The 19,676-nt window shown below is 41.1% G+C and overlaps 1 protein-coding gene across 2 annotated transcripts in view; it reads left to right on the top strand.

Annotated features, from left to right (window-relative positions):
• The window catches only part of Hao1 (hydroxyacid oxidase 1), a 51,717-nt gene that overhangs the window by 3,921 nt on the left and 28,120 nt on the right, over positions 1-19,676 (top strand). For both annotated transcript variants that reach the window (XM_050134193.1, XM_050134192.1), the window contains exons 2-3: positions 2,302-2,453; positions 19,158-19,413. In XM_050134193.1, the coding sequence (XP_049990150.1) occupies positions 2,302-2,453; positions 19,158-19,413 (408 nt within the window). The remainder of the gene's footprint in view (positions 1-2,301; positions 2,454-19,157; positions 19,414-19,676) is intronic.

Genomic DNA, 19,676 nt, shown 5'->3' on the forward strand with positions numbered 1-19,676 from the left:
TCTCTGTCTCCTTTCATCGCCTGATGAAGGTTAATATTCAGGAGGATGCCTATATGCTTTTCTCTGGGTTCACCTTCTTGTTTAGCTTCTCTAGGATCACCAAGGCCAGCTGGCCTGGGCCTGAAAAAACATGGGATAAAACCAGACTCGCTAAACATAGCGGACAATGAGGACTACTGAGAACTCAAGAACAATGGCAATGGGTTTTTGATCCTACTGCACATACTGGCTTTGTGGGAGCCTGGGCAGTTTGGATGCTCACCTTAGTAGACCTGGATGGAGGTGGGTGGTCCTTGGACTTCCCACACGGCAGGGAACCCTGATTGCTCTTTGGACTGATGACGGAGGGGGACTTGATCGGGGGAGGGGGAGGGAAATGAGAGGCGGTGGAGGGGAGGAGGCAGAAATCTTTAATAAATATATAAAATAAATAAAGAAAGAAAGAAAAAAGGACACCTTTTCCACATGTACGCGCGCAGGTGCACACACACACACAGAGCCGATGCCCCACAGTTTTCTGTGTATTCATGAGCAAATATTAATATTAATATCAATGCTTTTCACTATTAAAAATCTCTTTCATACTAAAAACACACTTAGAGATGATTGGTAATTAAGACCTCTTTCATAGTTTCTTCCTCTCCCCCTTCAAAATGGAGATTAAAGCATCATGCTGGAAGTGTCCACGGAGAGAAAAAGATTGCTGGGAACAGGGCTTGTGGTGTGACGGAAAATAATGACAATTATGTCCAAAGAAACAGCACAGGAACCACACACTAAACTTGCTTTGTTATGCTGTTCATGGATGGTGTGTCTTTAGTTCTGCTGTGGAGGAAGGTTAGGTTAACGATCTCGAGGAAGTCTTCAAGGCAGAGCACTGCTGCCGCCGCCGCCGCTGCTAGAGAAAACCCCCTTCCTCCAATGAAGGGCTTTCCCCTCGTTTCTCCTAGATGAAGTCACACCTCACTATGTTTGCAAGAGCAACGTCAATCTCATTACAAGTAGAGTTCAGGCCAGAAAATTAACTGGGAGTGTTGGTTAGACCTGTACATGTGTATAAATAAGACATTTGCTATAATCATGATCTGTCTTAGTTTGCCTTGGGAGGAGAATAATCAACACAAACAAGTAGGAGATACACATTCTGCTGATAGGAGAGATAATTGATTCTCTGGTAAGATTTATGGATTTTTTTTAATTGCTGGCTTAATGGTAACTTCTGTTTTAACATAGAGGAATCACGGGAAAAATAATCCCCCAAATTTAAAAACATTAGTTTCTATTAACTATTCAAAGGGAAGGACTTAACTAATAAAATAAATCATGAAAAGAGTCAACTCCTGTTTTACAGCCATTCTTCAGGGAATGCAGCATTTAGTTCAAGAACTTTGAAGAAAAAAGTCTTAATTTTAAAAGCAGTTGTTTTGAGCTACTCTCTCTTACAGAAGGAACATTTATACCTTCTCAATTTCACTGTAGCCTCTAGGACTTTGGGTATCATCTTCAAAATGGTCTGGGGAAAGTAAAATTAAAATTACACTCACCCAAGAGCCTGTAAGCAGATGCTCATAGTGGCTTTGCTTAGCATCAATACAAAGTGGAAATACTCTAAATGTCCCCTAGGAGTGGTACCCTCCATGAGGTGAAATAGGATTCATCTTACCCATAGTACAAACTGGTGACAACACAGGGCTGCACAGGCAGATAGTAAACACACCATGCTAGACTCAAAAGCTTGCCTGCTATGTGAATCCGTGCACATGGTCTTCTTTAAAAGCAGGAGGATGAGGATGGAAATACAGACCAGTGTTTGTCAGGGTGTTAAGGTAGGGAGAAAGTTTCACTACAAAAGGAAATAAGGGAATTTGAAGGATGACTGACTGGCCTAGTTGTGGCTGTCTAGGCTGTTATATGACGGTGTGGTTTTACATTGCTCTTAGAGCTGTGTGCTAAAATACAAGAGTCCTGCTGTGTCAGACTTTAGTAAAAATGACATGGGAATCCACTGCCATTTTCATTTTTATATTTTAAAATTACAGCATTCACACACACATGATAAAAGCATGCTGCACACATAATGCCTGCACATCCCATGTGATTGTATCTTGTTTGCTTTCTATGATAGCAAACATTAAAACTGTCTATTTTCTTTAGCTTTATAAAAAGGATTTGGCCTAATAAAAAATATAATTTTCTTACTTAAAAATATGTTAAAGTTTTGGTTATACTTTTGAAAGTCTAGATTATATATATATATGTGTGTGTGTGTGTGTGTTAATGTTCATATTATTTAAATTCTAGGTGGAAGCTGTATCCACGGATGCTCCGGAATGTTGCTGATATCGACCTGTCGACTTCTGTTTTAGGACAGAGGGTCAGCATGCCAATATGTGTCGGGGCGACTGCCATGCAGTGCATGGCTCATGTGGATGGGGAGCTGGCCACTGTCAGAGGTAGGAAAAGAGGCCTCAGCACACAGACAGAAAGAGACCAGAAGCAGGTCCCTCCTCTGACACCCTTCCGAGGATGCTTTTTTAAAATAAAACAAAACAAAACAAACAAACAACAACAACAACAAAAACACCCTTGGTTTTACCATCAGCTTTCTAGTTTGTGGCTTTCTTTATTCTCGGTTTTTTATCAGTGCAAAACAGAGATCAAACTAGTTGTTGTGGCACTGGGTTGCCGTGAGTGTCACAAACATTATACATTTAAATGTCAGACACAGAGTAGTATGCCGCTCTGCACCGCTCCCCTGTGTCTGCGCTCTGTGCTCTGGCACCCAGTTACCGAGCTTCAGGCAAGGGGCTGGAGGTTAAAATACACGGACACACACAGAAAGACAGCGACACAGGGCATCCTTGAACTCCTCAAGAATGCTCCCTTTATTGTGTTCAGGGGCAGATTATACAGAGATAGCCACGCCCCAGCCAACCCATCAGAAACCACTCTCCTGCCATCAGGAACTCCTGAAGGTCTCGTGCTCAGAGCAGCTGTAGACACTCAGATCAGGGAATTACAAGAAATTCAGGATCTGGGGTCTCATTGCTCCCAACAGTAGTAGTGAGAAAATGTTAGTTCTTTTATGAGCAGTAATACCAAGCTCTCCAAAAATGGAGATCTAAGGAGCTTGCCCAAGGTGGGGTTATTCCAAACCGGAAGGATTTGCATAGAACAAATACAGCAAAGTGGTTGGTTTTGTTTTCTTCCATGGTATTGGGACTTGATTCTATTTTATGGGTGGGTTCTATTCCCAGTAGAGCAGTTCCCACTGCTTCGGAAAGTCGCAAACAGGCTGCAAAGTCTCTCACCATGGCCAATAGATGAACTCCCTCGTTCCCTAGCAACACTGAACACGTGAAAGGCTGTTCAGATAGATTCTGATCTGGAAACTCAGAAGCATCGGTGAAGAATCGCTGTTGACATCTTTTGATGCCAAGCAGGGCAAGAGAGAAAGGCCAAAAATGTGCGAACCTAAAGCCAGTGTAAAGCATTTCAATTCTGAGAAGAATCCTTGGATCTACCTCTTCCTTAAAATAACCCCACAGAATCCTGCTGAGAACATTAAAATTTTGCTTTGACACAAAAAGATAATACTAGGGAAGCGTAGGTCAGAAGCTGGCAGTATCCTTAAGGTTAGAGCCACAAGCAGACGAATAGCTTCAGAGTGTTACTAGGAGTTTATGGTAAACCAGAAACACACAGCCCTGGGTATGGGATTGGGTAGGGGAGATGCAGACTGGACCCAAAGACTGTAGTAGTGCAGGTCTATTTAGAGGTGGGATAAGAAGCTTCAAGCAATAGAATAAAAAAAGTGAAGAGATGGGCATACTAGATTAAAACTTATGTGCACCAAAATTTCCATAAATATAAAAAGGAAATATTCTGTGGATCCTGTGAAGATATTTTGAGGAACTGGAACGTAGATGAGAAAGTAAGAAACTGCAAAGGGCTCATGTCCATTCCATGCAGATTGTCATTGAGGAAGAAAATGATACCAAGGCAAAAGTAAGAAAATAACATGAAGTAAATGGAGACGAAATAGTTGGCGAGTGTAAAGATTCCATTCAGTAACATGCGAAGGAGTGCAAGTCATTAGCCTATATTTTATTTTCTAGATGTAAGGCTATTATTTTAAGATGTCTACTGGGATTCTGGAGAAATGTGCACTTTCTAATATGGATGGGAAGCCATCAAACAAAGTGACCTTAAAAATAATCTAGCACTTTGTATCAAATATTTAAGATGTGAATTCCATAGGATGCTGCAGGTTTTTTTTTTTGAGACAAAAGAGTTGTATGAGGATTTTCCTGATTTCAGTTTTGATTTGGCAGGATGTTGGAGAAAACCCTGTATGGCAAAACAAAAAAACAAAACAAACCCTTAAACTTTGAAAATGATACAGTCTTCTTTTCTTTCTTTTTTCTTTTTCTCCTCCTCCTCCTTCTTTCTTCTTCTTTATTGATAAGAATTCATTGTGAATTCTTTGGCAGGAGAAGGAGAGGCCCTCGAGCTGATGCTGTAGGTGACTCAGTTATCTGGATTCCTTTTTTTTTTTTTTTTTTTGGTTTTTTGAGACAGGGTTTCTCTGTGGCTTTGGAGCCTGTCCTGACACTAGCTCTGTAGACCAGGCTGGTCTCGAACTCACAGAGATCCGCCTGCCTCTGCCTCCCGAGTGCTGGGATTAAAGGCGTGCGCCACCATCGCCCGGCTGGATTCCTTATTTCTTTCTTTCATAACCTTATACTTGGTATTTTGTGTTTGTGTACAGAAGTCCGCTGTGGGGGTGGGTTGGCTCCCTCAGCCTATGAGCACGGCCGCTGATGAACAGAAGCTGGCTCTCAGTGATCCAGAACTCAGCGTTTTCTCATACTGTCATTCACTGAGACTGAGTCACAGGAATCCATAGAAGCTGCTGCTCATTAACACGCTCTTCTTTATCTATCTTCCCCAGTCTCCCATTCCCTCCTTCCATGAACTCACTTCGGGACTTATCTCAGCTGCTTCTGGAGGAATGTAAACCAAGAGCCATGGGAAAGTTTAAGCAAGAATGGAGCAATATTCATGTTTAGTAGATTATTCTCTGAAATCTAAGGAATCACAATATCAACCTTGAGAAATTTGTGAGATCTTTTTAAGTTATGGAATATTTTTGTCACCTTCCTAATAATCTGGCCCTTAAATTTTATATTTCCAGGGTCATCACCTATTTGCAAAGAAAGGAAGTTGGGGCCAAGTTCAAAGGACAGAGGTTAATTTGTAATCTGAGGACAAAGTGTCCCCATCAGTCTGGCCAATGACAATAAAAAAGGGTTGTCCATGTCTGTAGGGAATGGAATGACCTCTGAAATGAGGATATTCTCTTGACAGTTCTGGATACTACCATGGCACCATAGCCTCGCTTTCCCTGTGTATTTCCAGATTTCTTCACAGAATCTGACTCAGAGGCCTTTTTTGCCTTGTCCTGTCATTGCTGTGGGCACAGGCTGACATGAGCTAGACCCATGGATAAGACCCCGTGTCTTCCCACTGCTCAATGGCTGTAGAATGAGCCATACATTTTATTTTTAACTTTGAAACGCAATGACAATGCGTACAGGGTTTCCCTTTCCGTGTTAGTGAACAGCCAGGTGATTGATATAAGTGAGGGCTTTACAATCGAATTCCAAGGGTTGGAGTGTGGCGTCAAGAACTAAAAGCTGGAAAAATTTACAGTGCTGGCCAGTGCCACTCGGTTCGCTGTCTCATCAGGGCCCCAGAGTCCCCAAGTCTTCCTCTTGCACACTTCCTCTGCCTTTCAGGAAGGCACACTCTAGGTTTATCTTATCATAATGAAAACTACCTTTTTTTTTTGCACTAAATACCTTTGTCTTACACTTTATGAAGGGACCTCGAAAATTACCTTTAATGCTTAATGTCCAAACTAACTAAGCCACAGTCCCTGCTCAGTGGTGAAGGCAGTGTGATTGCCTGTTGTATCCCAAAGGGGGCAGCCACGTCCTTGCTTTAGCTGACTGTTCCTCAGGGAGCCAGGAGAGAAAGCCAGATCTTCAAATATCTTAAAAGAAGCAAGAAATCTCATTTTTTAAAAAAAATGTACAATTCCTTGTTTTTATACGTTGGCAAATAAATCAAAACTCCCTAAAACACTATTTAGTGCAACAGCGCAGTGGGCCAAAGCAAATACTTTTGTGGGTTACAACTGTCCCTGGGTTGTTCAGCAGTGACATCTGATTTATGTGGAAATTCACCACTAATTGGTTTTGCTTCTTGTGGCAGGTCATTTTCACTCTCTAGGATTACTGGTTGCTCACTGATAAAGTGAGCTGCTTAAGGAAGGAGAGTGGTTTGTATGCTATGTGCCAAGGGCCTGGGGCTGTTCTGAAGGACCTTGGCAACATTGCCATCATCGAGCGTGCCTGCTAGGTTGTGAGTTCAGTATTCAAAATGAAAGTTCTTTAAGGAAAGATTTCTGCTGCTAAACAAAACATGAAGGAAAATATGCCAATGAGAAAACTGCAAAACAAAGCCATCTCAGCATGGTGGCACATGCCTGCAACCTCGCACTCAGGAGGTTCAGGGAGGAGGGTTTGCAGTGAGTTGATAGCCAACTGGGGTGTATGGTTAGTACCAGCTAGGGCTACATCACCGAACAAAATAATAAGAACCGTGACTATAAGACCCAAGAAACAAAACCAGTGAAAGAAACCAATGAAAGCAGAGCACAAAAATCCAGAAAATTCCCAAGAAGAATAATCTTGACACATTAAAAAATGATTTTGATTATATTTAAATTTTCACCAACTACCAAAGATATATAGTTCAAAGTATAGAGCCACCCTTCTACATTTTCTTGGGATTCCATCTTTTCTAGTGTGTTTTCTGGCAAGCGGTTGAAGAGCTTGGGTAGGGACTGAGCTCTTGTGTGCATTTTCTTTCTTTTCTTACACTGCTCTCCTGAAATACAGGACAGGAAGTGGAGGCACATTTATCTTTGAATCTTGCTGAAGACACAGATAAATATTTGGTAAATATTTATGAGATTTACAAAGTGGTACTTCAGCGTCTCGTGAAAAGATAACCAACACGTATTGAGCAATTAATGTGTCTCAGATTTTTAAATCTATTATCTCATCTAGTCTTTAATGCTATCATAAAATACATTGATCCAGATCATCCCTAAGGACTGATCTTTAACCCTGTTAATCTGGAAACAGGTTGGGTGACATTAAATATTTTGCTCAATGTTATTATTCAATTAGTCAGTGCTGGCTATAGTATCCAGGTATTTTCCAAATACCTGATATTTTCCAAATATTATTAATTGCAGCAAGAGACCTAAAGCAAGCCCAAAGTGATAGCCTAGGAATATTTATTAAAATTGTAGCACATTTTATTCTTTTGATTTTGAGAAGAAGAACTAAACCAAAGAAAATGAAAGCCATTAGGAAAGCTTGGGTGCATGAGTAAGGAATCTTGAATTATACATCAACAGAAACTACAGTTTCTAAAACTGTTATGAAGTGGAGGAGTGTAGCTGGGATTCTTTTTGTTTTGGTAGTTTGTTTTGTTTTTCTAGACAAGGTTTCTCTGTGTACCTTTTGCTATCTTGGAACTTGCTCTGTAAGAGACTGGCCTTGAACTCATGGAGATCTGACTGCCTCTGCCTCTGGAGTGCTAGGATTCCAGGCATGTACCACCCAACTTTTCTTAGCCGCCACAGCCAGGCCATCTGCGGTGACTGAAAGATTTACTGCAAAACATTATTTCATTAACACCTTAACAACTGAAAATTGTTCTACTATTTAGTGAGCTGTAAATGTCTATAAATAAGAGATTTTTTGCCCCCACTTCCATTTTTAAGGTTTTGTCCTTCTTATTCTTCAGGGGAAAAATAGATCACCTCTATATTTCACATGGTGAAGGCATTAGCGAACGGTGGTCATAAATCTTACTAGTTGATACATAGGTGCCACAGTCAGATTTGGTTTCTGTCTTGCAAGATGGGTAGATCACTCTGATTTCTCTAGTCTTTTATTGTTGTGAGCCCAGCTATAAATAGCTGAGCCATCGCTTCAGTCCCAAGTCTGAGTTCCCAAAGGCTTGCTGTTATGTTATGGTTACTACCATGCAAGCTGTCTCATTATATGCACAGTGATAGCCTAAAACTTTACCCCATCTTCCGTGGAGCTGCCTGAGCCTATTTATTTATTGGCTTTAAACCGAGGAATAATAAAGGGAAAAAAATTCATTTGTTTTGATAGTTCTAGCTTGTTATGTGGACAAAGGCCACATGAGGGAGTGCTGGGACCTCATGTATGGAGAAAGTCACCCCAGTCTAATGCGTTCCAGGAATGCTCAGCATATTAGCAAATTCTTATTAAACTGTCAAAATAAAAAAGTTTTAAAAGAAATCCCTGCCGCTGGATGCAATTAGAGGCTACCACACAGGATTTGATGGGCCATAAAACCATTAACTCTGAACACTTTCTTTTTGAGCCTGAAACATTCCAAAGTGAAGTTTGGGGATTCAGCTGTGATTGGCCACCTATGAAGGCGCAGGTGGAAGAGAGCGGCACAAAGAGCCATACACTCCAGAGAACTGATCACGGTGGAGGGGAGCTTCCTAGCTGGGGAATTTTCTGGATTTTCTGAGATTAAGTAATCAGCCTTAACCCTGACTGAAGGAGCACTCAACAGGAAAACACTGTCATTTCCTTTGCTTCCAACGCCAACGATGTAGTTTTGAAAGTTTTAGTGATTTATATATTTATGTGTTATTCTAGGTGACCAGGGAGATATACATTTCAGCATTCCTACCAAGAAAAGAAGCTCATTGTTCTCAGTTCTACCCAATCCAGGCAAAGCAGCGGGCTTATTCTAAAAACACGTTTTTGATCTTTCTTGAAGTGGAAGGTGTTTGCTATATTAGGTGTAATATTTGGATTTTTATCTCCCTGCCATCGGTCCACAAAATGGTCTTGCAGGATTGTTGCCATTGTCATTTGCCAGTGGAGGAGAAGGGGACACATGGGCAAGGGCTAGTCAGTGATGGGCATAAGCGTTTAAGCTGTTTTACTAAGAAGAAACAAAATGAGGACCAGAAGAGAGAAGATCACTTCACACTGTCCAAATTATGTTAGCTAATCCTTTGGAAGGGAGTATCTTAGTTTGGTAATAAGTGAGCATGCCAATAAGAAAATTAAAAAATAAAAAATAACTACTCCATGCTTTTTTTAAAAGTAATTTTAGCTTGATTTTTATGGTTTGAATTTTCATTTTCAACACTCAAAAGTAGTGAATGAGACATATTACATACACATGTACACACATAATACACATTACTCACATGCAAACACAAACAGTGTGTGAACAGCATTGCATGCAGATGTTCCCAACTTCACAATGGATTGTGCCCTGATAAACCTATTCTAAACCTATTCTTAACAATAGATAAACCTATCTATTGTTAAGATAAAATGCATCAAATACCCTGAATTCGCTGAGCCCCATGGCTTAGCAGCCCGGTTCACACTGGCTGTTTGCCCTGTGCTCCTCTGGGTGACTGGAAGTCATAGCGCACCGATACTTCCCAACATGGCAAGCGAGAGAGCACCATTGGGGCTATTGCTGGGCTGGGAAAATGATAAGGTTCAAAATTTAAGGTATGGTTCCTACTGAAGGCAGATTATTTTATTCCAACCATAAACTAAAAAACCTTCAGTTGAACTGTTGTAAGTTAAGGAGAATCTGTAACAAAATAACCAATTCCATATCTTAAAATTTCATTTTTTTCTGAAAATTAAATTCAGGATTAAAATCACTTACAGGAAAAAAATTTGTCCATCAAAAATGGCTATTAAAAATTAGAACCTAGCTGTATTAAAGAACAGTGTCAAGTGGTATGCTATCAAGGGTTGTGCACTGAAATTAGGTTAATTAATAGCTTTGTGGAGAGCATGCGATTGGTTTTGTGACTTTTTGGTGGACATTGGGTTATGACAGTGAGCATTTGGGGTGTAGTGTGTCCTGACACTGAAGGGGTTAAGCTGTGGGAGTTGATTGAAGTCACCAGGTACAACCTGGATGCTCATCAAAGTCATTCATCATTAGGAAGTGTCTTACTGCAGGGCCATTTCTTTCTAGTTATCTAGTAACTACACCAGGACTGGACCACTCAGTCAGAGCCCAGGAAAACAACCAACAAGTGAGGTGAAGTTTTCCTGTGTCTAAGTGTCATGTCCTAGAGATGGGCCGAAGCAAGTCAGGGAGCTCTAAGGTGTCACTAGGACTGATGGCTCTTTACAAGCTCCTCTGTACGGTGACAAAGAATTCTCAAAGTGCATTGGCAGGCTAGTGTGATCTTTGAAGGTATTTTGCTGCAATTCAGAGGACAACTTGTGTTAAAAGAGTTATAGGGAGGAGGGACACTATGAGCAAAGGGGCCAAGACTGTGATGGGGAAACCCACAGGAACAGCTGACATGAGCTAGTGGGACCTCACCGACTCCAGACGTACAGTGAGAAAACCTGCATAGGACCAAACTAGGCCCTCTGAATGTGGCCGACTGAGGGGCCACTGGCAGTAGGATCAGTATTTATCCCCAGTGCTTGATAGTGCTTGAACTGGCTTTTAGGAGCTCATTCTCATTGGAAGGATACCTTTCTCAGTCTAGATGTAGGGGGAGGGCTTTGGTCCTTACCCTCTCTGAGGAGTGAATGGGAGGTGGGGGGTGGAAGGTGGGGGAGCGGGAGGAGAGGGAAATGGGATTGGTATGTACAACGAGAAAAGATTCTTTCAAAACACAAATTTAAAAAATGTTAAAAAATTTGTAAAATTAAGTCTGGTTACCTTCCTTTTCTTGAAGGTACTTAAATTGGTTAAAGTCCTTAACTGGTAAGTTAAGGTTTGTTTGACTGTTTGTTTGACACTTCCCTTAGCTAAATTCCCCAGAACGTTTTCTTTTCTAGAGAAGCCTAATAATACTTTCAGACACTCTTGCAACAGTGTTGGTCGTGCTGTTAGTCCCTGTGTGATGAAAGGCAGACACACGCAATGGACGTTGAGGTGTACATTTGTGCAAGTACTTCAGCATGCCAGACCTTGAGTTTAGAACGAGCACACAGTGGCTTGGTTGTCTGTCACCGCATATTTTCCCCATTACACAAGGACTTCCTGTGCAGATGACAAAATTCGTTTTTCCAACAAAATTGTTTTTAGCACAGATGTTTTGGTGACTAAGATTTGTAGGAGCGTTTTAATCAAATGCATCTTAAAAGTTGAGACTTTTGAACAAATTCACCATTTCTCTTTCCTTCTCTCCTTTTTCTTTTAAAAACATAACTTAGGAAGCTCAAGTATCTTTTTGCATAGGAGAGAGATAATGTTCAAATAAATCATTTGCAATCTAAGTATTTCAGATTGCTCAGTTGTTGTGCTCCACTCAGAGTACGTGATGATCTATCAGAAGTTCATGTTTCAAAGAATAGTCCCGACTTCTCCGGTGTGGCTGTGGATGGACATCTTTAGTTCTCTCTTAGTTTCTTCCATGTTCCAGACTGCGCGATGAGTTTTTGTTCTATCTGCTCACTTAACATCCTGTTCATAAGACTCCTGGACTTGACATTGACATTTGGAAGCTATTTTATAATTGCTAAGTTGCAATTTCCCGGCCTTGGGTAACTACTCTTTCTCCTTTTCCATCTTTGGATGTTCAAATTTGGATTCAGTCACTAATCTATCCTTCTAATCTGAAATCTAGGAAGCTGAGAAAACTATGCATGAGCCAGCGTATGGGGCACATCTGGCGATGGCTAAATGCACTGGGGATAGTTACTGTAATGCAGTTCAGCTCCTCAATGTAAAGCCAGTCAGAGGTGAATCTGGGAAAAAATAGAGCATATGACCTGTGCCCTTCCCAAGTAGGCACCAACAGAGAGCAGAAGCGTCACCAGGGTGATGTCAGCAACTGGCAAGTCATGAGAGAACAAATGCCCACTCTCACCCCTGGTCAGTTTTCCTCTCATTTTCTGGGAGTGATGTCCAAATTCATCCCATGAGCTTGGATGAGCACAGTAGAAGGAAAATATCCACTACATTGCTCTCAAAAGAATGGTTGGTGGTCACCAGCCTTAAAAACACTCAGCAGCTTTGAGGAAATATGCATCTCAGGTCTCACTCCAGGTCAACTAGCCAGAATCTGAAGTCCATCAACATCTATATAGCTTCTATTAGACATCAAGCCTTAGGAGGATAGACAAATCCTGGCATGAAAGCTCTGTACGGTTTCCAAAGGAATGGGTTAAGTCCTCTGTTGTGGATCTGTTGGGGGCAGCATGGAAACCATTCCCTTCTGAAGATCCTCCAGGATGTCCGAGAGGCTGCTGATGTCAGGGTGAACATATACAATGTCATAACAACTCTAGTACAGGAGAGAGATGCATCCACAGACCCTTTCCATCAAGACCTGGCATTAGTGGGCTTGGGATCCAAATTTTTATAATATACACAATACAAAATGGTCCAATCTTCATTTTTCTATATCTGCATTACGTAGATTAGAATGAAACATTTTCAATAAGGTTTGAAATAAGCCTTCTACCATTGCAGGACACAATGGCACTGCCCAGCCACAATGTACGTCTGGCCAGGCATGCTGTCTTGTTGAGTATTAGCTTATGCCAGCTTATGTAAGTCACTGTATACTGGACGTTAGGCTTTGTGTCAGCCCCAGGCATCACTCAGTTCTTATGTAGTCGATTACAGAAGCCACAGGGTAAAGATGTAGTTAAGCCTTTGCTGGACGGTGCCTTCCTGGGACAGAGCCATACTACTTACTGCCGTGTAGCCCTACCCTAATGTACATGATTCAACTTTAATAAGACACTTCATTTGGGGGGATCTGAGAGGAACTTTCTGCAGAAGTAAACACTGTTGTCATTATCAAACAGCCTGATTTGTGAGCCGTATTCTTGCTATTGAGCTGAATTTTTTATACACCTTGAATATCAACCCCTTTTCAGGTATATGCTTTGCCCCAATGTTTTCTTCAAGCCCACTGATAGTTCTTTCTCTTATTAACTATTTTCTTTGTTATTCTGAGACATTGTAGGTCAGTGAAATTTCTTAAAAATGAAAAAAGCAAAATTACAATGTGATCCAAAAGTCCTACATTTGAGTAAATATTTACAGGGATTGAAATTGGTATGCTAAAAGTATGTTTGTATTCTCACGTTCATTTCAGCATTATTCACAAATGGAAGAACCTAAGCTTCCACTAATGGGTGAAGAAATAAAGAGAATGTGGTGGGTGTGGCTGCATAATGGAATATTATGGAATTAGAAAACTAATAGAAGCTGGAAGCTAGAGTTAGGGGATGAGGGTGTAGCAAAGAGACTGTCAATCAAAGTGTAAGGTGATGTAATGGAAAGTAGAAGCTAGGACCCAGGGATGGGAATGGGGAAAGGACGGTGTCAGCCAAAGTCTAGTGCAGGCTAGAGGACTAACTACGGGGATCTGTGGTGCTGCATGAAGCCACACTGAATACTTATGTGTTATATAGTTCAAATTGCTGAGGAATAGGATTTTTTTAACCACTTTTTTAGTGCTCTGGGTTGAACTCAAAGCCTTGGACACGCCATTCAAGTGCTCTACTATGCTACAACTCAACCTTGAAGAACAGGCTTTTGATGTTTTCATCAAATATTAGTTGCATGTTATTTAGCATAATTGACTTCTTTTGCAATATGCCTGTAATTCAAATCATCACATCGTACCACGATCATATTCACAATTACCACTTGTCAATTACAATACATAGATAAACCAAAAAACACTGCTGCCTATGGTACATTATTACTCACAGTGATGTTAAAAATATTTCTCTGGCAAAATCATAAGCAGTTTAACAGTTCCCTTAGACCTCTTTTTCATACTGTGCTAGAACTATTGCTCCTAGCCCTTCCCCGTCACACAGCCTCAACGTACACAGAGGCAAACATTCGCAGACCTTGTCTTAATTTAACTAACTGCCCATTGATACTTTAAGTAAGGAGGACAACTGGCTTAGAGTTACTTAGCAGATGGAATGTGCCTCATGGGTGGTAAAGCTGGAGTTGTTGCCAGGCCTTGGATGCTCAACCTGTTATCACCTATTGCCATTCTGAGAAATCAGCATTATCTCCCGGCTCATTCATATATATATATGTGTGTGTGTGTGTGTGTGTGTGTGTGTGTGTGTGTGTGTCTTTGTTTTCAATGCCTATATATACATGACCACACTGCTGTCTCTATGTATGGGTGTCTGTCTTTGCGTCAGAACAATGGAATAACATATGACTGCTTACAGCCCAATAAAGAGAAGAAAGGAACACAAAGTATATCAACAAATTCTGACTTAACCTAGACTATCAAAAATTTAGCTGGGGCGCTAGATTTATTTCTCAGGGGTTCAAAGCAGTTGTTTTTCTTGTGGGTTCAATTCTTAAGCAACCATATGGCAACCAACAACTACCTGCAACTTCAGTTCCAGGGATCTGATACCATCTTCTGGCTTCTGTGGGCACCAGGCACACTTGTGATATACACACATACATAAGTGCATACGTACATACACACAAATATGCAGGAAAATAGTCATGGAATAAGGTAAGAATAATGAATGAACCTTTAAAATGAAAGTTTAGCTGGTCATGGTGCCACACATCTGAAATCCCAACACTTAGGAGGTAGTGACAAAGTGGGTCTCTTGTTCAAGGTCAGCCCAAAATACATACCAAATTTCAGGTCAGGCTGGGCTATTCAAAGAAACCAAAGAAACAAATAGCATTCCTCCAGTAAAGGGCTGTTCTTTGAATTATACATTCAGGGTGATAAAAGAGGCAGTAAAAATAGGAAAGCAAAGTTCTAAGAGGTCATGTGGGATTCATGCTCACTTGGCACTGTGTTTTGAACATATTGTCTTAATATTATTATTATCATTACTATCATCAGCATCATCTGTGTGTGTTGATATGTGCGTGCACCCATGCCAAAGTGTATGTGTGTGCATAGGTCAGAGGATGACTTCATGGAGTTGGTTCTTTCCTTCTACCTTTATGTGGGTTCTGGGGATGGAACTCAGGTCATAAGGCTTTCCTGGAAAGTGTTTTACCCACTAAACCATCTCACTGGCTGTGGATATGTTATCTTTAGGATGTGCTGATTACCATGAATCTTCTTCACCCCTGGAAAGAGCCGTGCTGAGCTTTCTTACCAACAGTGCCTTGGCTGAGAGCCCTTTTCTGCAGGCTGTGTGAAAATAGTCACCTTGCAGCTGTGCAGGGAGCAGCCACAAATCTGGAAATAGAGAGGAAAGCCAAAGGCCATCCTTTGTAGACTGAAATCTGACCATTCCTACCTTTGTGAGTGGGAGGTAATGGATTTTGACTGCACAGGGAGATTCAAAACCAGTTGGGAATGAAAAGATGAGCAGAGCTTTGTGTGCAAGTTATCAGAGGATTTCTCTGACTAGAACTTTGAACCACGTTCAGGTCCTAATGAAATTTTTAAAACCTGTAATATTTATTTCCAGTGTGCATGGTGAGCTGGAAGGGTTTCTCCTTAGCATCCGGCACAGCAATGGGCTTTAACTCGTTCAAAGTGATGCTTAGAACACCGGTCTCTTTTGCTGTAACAGGTGTGGCTCCTGCAAGGCGTGCCAGACGTTAGAAAATTACCAGTATGTGAAAGCCCCGAGGAACCCTTAGTGAAGGGAGGAACTGGTGACATGATAAAATATTCTAGTAAATTTGAAGGAAAGTAAGGGAAGAATGATAATTACTTGCCTATTAGAATGGAAGCTTTTGTTTTCATTTTTGAGATTGGGGCATACTGTGCAGCTGAGGCTGCCCTTCAACTTCCTCTGTTGTAACATAAAATCCAGACTAGTTTTAAACCTGAAATGCCCCTGCCTCAGCTTCCCAAGTGCTGAATAACAGGCATGTGCCATGATGTTTGGTCTGTAATATAAACCAGTATATTGTTGTATAAATATCAAACTGGCATGGACTGGTCCTTCTTAGATCTGCTCTTACTTGGATAGACATTTTCAGTTCTAGTTCTAAATGGGCCTTGTAAAATTTTGCATTCCTTTAGTTTAAGATGAGAACAGATGGCAAAAAAAGAAAAAAAAATCCAACAGGTATAATGCATTAGTAATTTTCCCTGGACACAGCGAGCAATCACAGGTGACTAAGAATCAGCGTGATAAACCATATTTGTTCAGGAAACAGGGAACTTCTTACGATTTCTCCATGCTTTCTCCTGGCTGTGAAAGCTTCGCCTCAGCAGATGGTTCACTGATGTCCAGATTCTGATACTCCCTCGGCTCCCAGGCGACTCTCATTAAATCACAGATATTTATCAAACTCTTGCCACCAGAAACGATGGTGACATAGGATGTACAGTCCTCAATTCCAAATTTAAGCCTCTATGATTTTAGTTGATGAAAAATAAACATGGTGGTTGGGGCCATAGCTCAGTAACAGCTTCGTGAATAGCATGCCCTGGGTTGGGACCCCTATGTTGGAGGAAAAAGGAAGTTAGAAGACATGAGTTCCAGAACAGGTGGGAGTAATGAAGGCATGGGCTGCCCAAGGTCTCTCTGAACATCTGGACTCAAGTGATTGTGGGAAAGAGTTTAAGAATGCTGACATCCTAAGCAAATTAGGTTTTGTGTTCATATGATTTGTGAATGGTTTGAACATTGTCACAATCTCTGTAGAATGCCTGTTGATACTTACATGCTAAGGAAAGTCTTTGAAGATTTCTGTGTTACAATCAGCAGAGCTGCGGCTGTGTGCACTGCTAAATTCACAAAAGTTCCAGATTATCTGAATGTCCCCTTTGCTCATCCCTTTGTCAGGAGCTACCTTTATCTGTGCTTGGTTGCCAGAGACTCTCATGGATACCAGTCCTATACAAACAGACACACTTTTTTTTTTTCAAGATAGGGTTTCTCTGTAGCTTTGGAGCCTGTCCTGGAACTCCCTTTGTAGACCAGGCTGGCCTCGAACTCACAGAGATCCACCTGCCTCTGCTTCCCGAGTGCTGGGATTAAAGGCGTGTGCCACCACCGCCCGGTCACACTGGGTTTTTGTTTTTCCTTGCTGCTCAGCCCTTTATGACGTTAGTCAGGCCACATCTTCTTCAGGACATCGTCTCTTTGTGGTGAAGTGCTGGTTAGAATATTCTGACCCAAGTGCTCACTGTCCCCTGGTGCTGTTTCCACATTTCTAAATTAATGAAAATCAGACAAGGATCCAGATGTATTATTACCTAGTAAAATGTGTTTCTAATGGACAGTGATTTGCAGCCCCGAGAACCCATTATAGAAAAGCTCAACTGAGCTCCTGGGGTGAGCACTGTCCCAAAGGGATGATGCTCTTCAGCTCATGTGTCTTGTTCGGAATGAAGACACCATCAAGGGTATTAGAGAAGTGATGTGAAGGATTTCAAATGAAATGCATTTAAAAGCATTTGAGCTTAGACTTTTACTATCAGCCGCTGATGCTAGTATTTCAGTGTCTAAGTGTGGTCTAGCATAGGTGGCAGCAGCGTTGTATTGTATGGACTAGTTTAATCTTTGGGGTGCAACAGGAGACCCACATAATAAGACATAGTAGGTGGGACCACGAGGCCCACTTTTATAAGCTTTCCAGGAGATTTGGTTGTTGGCTAAAATTTGAGCATAGAAACTCTTGAAACCCTCAGAGAAACTTCACAATCACCATCTTACTTGATTTCCGTCATCATCCTACGAGTGTCACTTGGGCAAGTGCATTCACTGTCATTTGACACAAGGTGACCACTCAGGTGTTATGAGTGATTTGGGATTCTGTAACCAGCATTGGGTATTTATGCTTTATTTCTTGGAACTTCCCGTATAGCATGCAAACAGCAAATCAGCCTCCCCTCCACTGAACTCATTTACCGTATTTCCTATTAGGGAGGAAACCCCATCATCAATGTCCTTTAACATCTTCTAAGACATTTTTCTCATTCACTGTTACTGCGATCAAAAGGATGACTTTGCTCTTGATATCTAGATCACACATTTATACAAGGGGGGAATGTGTCTTAGTAAATGCTTTTAAAAAGAAATTTAGAAATATAGAAAGGAAGGAAAACATGAACTCACCCGTGGTTTTATTGCTCATTAATGTTTAGTTTGCTTGGATGAGCTATAATTTCAAGAAGTGTGGAACCATGGCATACATGTTATTTTTTTGAACTTTTCACTTTAATATATCTATTTATCTTCATTGTATTTGTATGTCAGTAAATATTTTATAATTAGAACAGCTGGAGTTCTCCAGAGAGATGGGATCAATAAGATCTGTCCTGCAGTATAGAAATCTAGATATCTGATATCACTATCCTATCTATCTATCTATCTATCTATCTATCTATCTATCTATCTATATCCATCTGTGTTTATGAGAGTCTCATTTTTAAGACTTGGGTTACATAATTATGGAGACACTAAAACCCCAGATCTCCAGACTAGTCAGTAGTCTGGAGACCAGATGAAAGGTGATATTAATGTCAAGTTTAAAGGCAGTCAGCTGGGATTATTTCCTTTGCTTTCTTGGGAGAGATCAGTCATATTTTAAAACGTCAATAGATCAGATGAAGCCATACAACAGCGGGCAATCTGCTTTACTCAGTTCTACTACTACTTCAAATGCTAGTTTCATCTAAAAGTAGCTTCATGGTTAACATTCAGATTTGTTTGACCAAATATCTGGGCACCAAGGCCTAGATAGCTGACACATAAAATTAACCTTCACAGCAGTGCTATGCCCAATGGTTGTATGTATTTCATTTCATATTCTAACTGCATACAGTATAACCAGTTCCTCAAGATGGTCATTCAGGTTGATCTTGTTATTTACACCCAAAGTTGCAGCAATTCTTTGTTATTTACTTATCCTTATTCACAATATACAATAACACAGAGTGAAAAATCAATGCATGTTTTATTTATTTATTTTTAAAGATTTGCGTTCACACTGACAGGTTGCATTTGCAGAGGTGTTTCCCTTTTGAATGAAACCCCAGTCTAAGAGAAAGAGCAGTGCCGTGTCTACAATGATTTTTCTCCTTAATATTCCAGCCTGTCAGACCATGGGGACAGGCATGATGCTGAGTTCCTGGGCCACCTCCTCAATAGAAGAAGTGGCAGAGGCTGGCCCCGAGGCACTTCGTTGGATGCAGCTGTACATCTACAAAGACCGTGAGGTCAGCAGGCAGCTAGTGAAGCGAGCTGAGCAGATGGGTTACAAGGCAATATTTGTGACTGTGGACACCCCTTACCTGGGCAACCGCTTCGATGATGTGCGTAACAGATTCAAGCTGCCACCACAACTCAGGTAAGTATGATCTCACAGTCTCAGAGTGGGGTTTCTCTTTCCCTTTCATGGACCACCTCCAAAAGCTGCTTTTTCTCTTTGTAGTTTACAAGTAGATGCCATAGAGATATGAATGGCCATAGAGACATTATCTTTAGAGCATGGTTAAAAGGATCTCTGTTCTAGAGCTAGTCATTACCACAGAACTATATAACCTCTCCCGAGTGACACTGCCTGGGGATATGGCACATTTGAGCTATTACAATAGGAGGGATTACTATATA

This window comes from Alexandromys fortis, unplaced genomic scaffold (genome assembly GCF_014885135.2).
Source record: "Alexandromys fortis isolate MF-2015 unplaced genomic scaffold, M_Fortis_MF-2015_v1.1 scaffold_6, whole genome shotgun sequence".
Taxonomy (NCBI): Eukaryota; Metazoa; Chordata; class Mammalia; order Rodentia; family Cricetidae; genus Alexandromys; species Alexandromys fortis.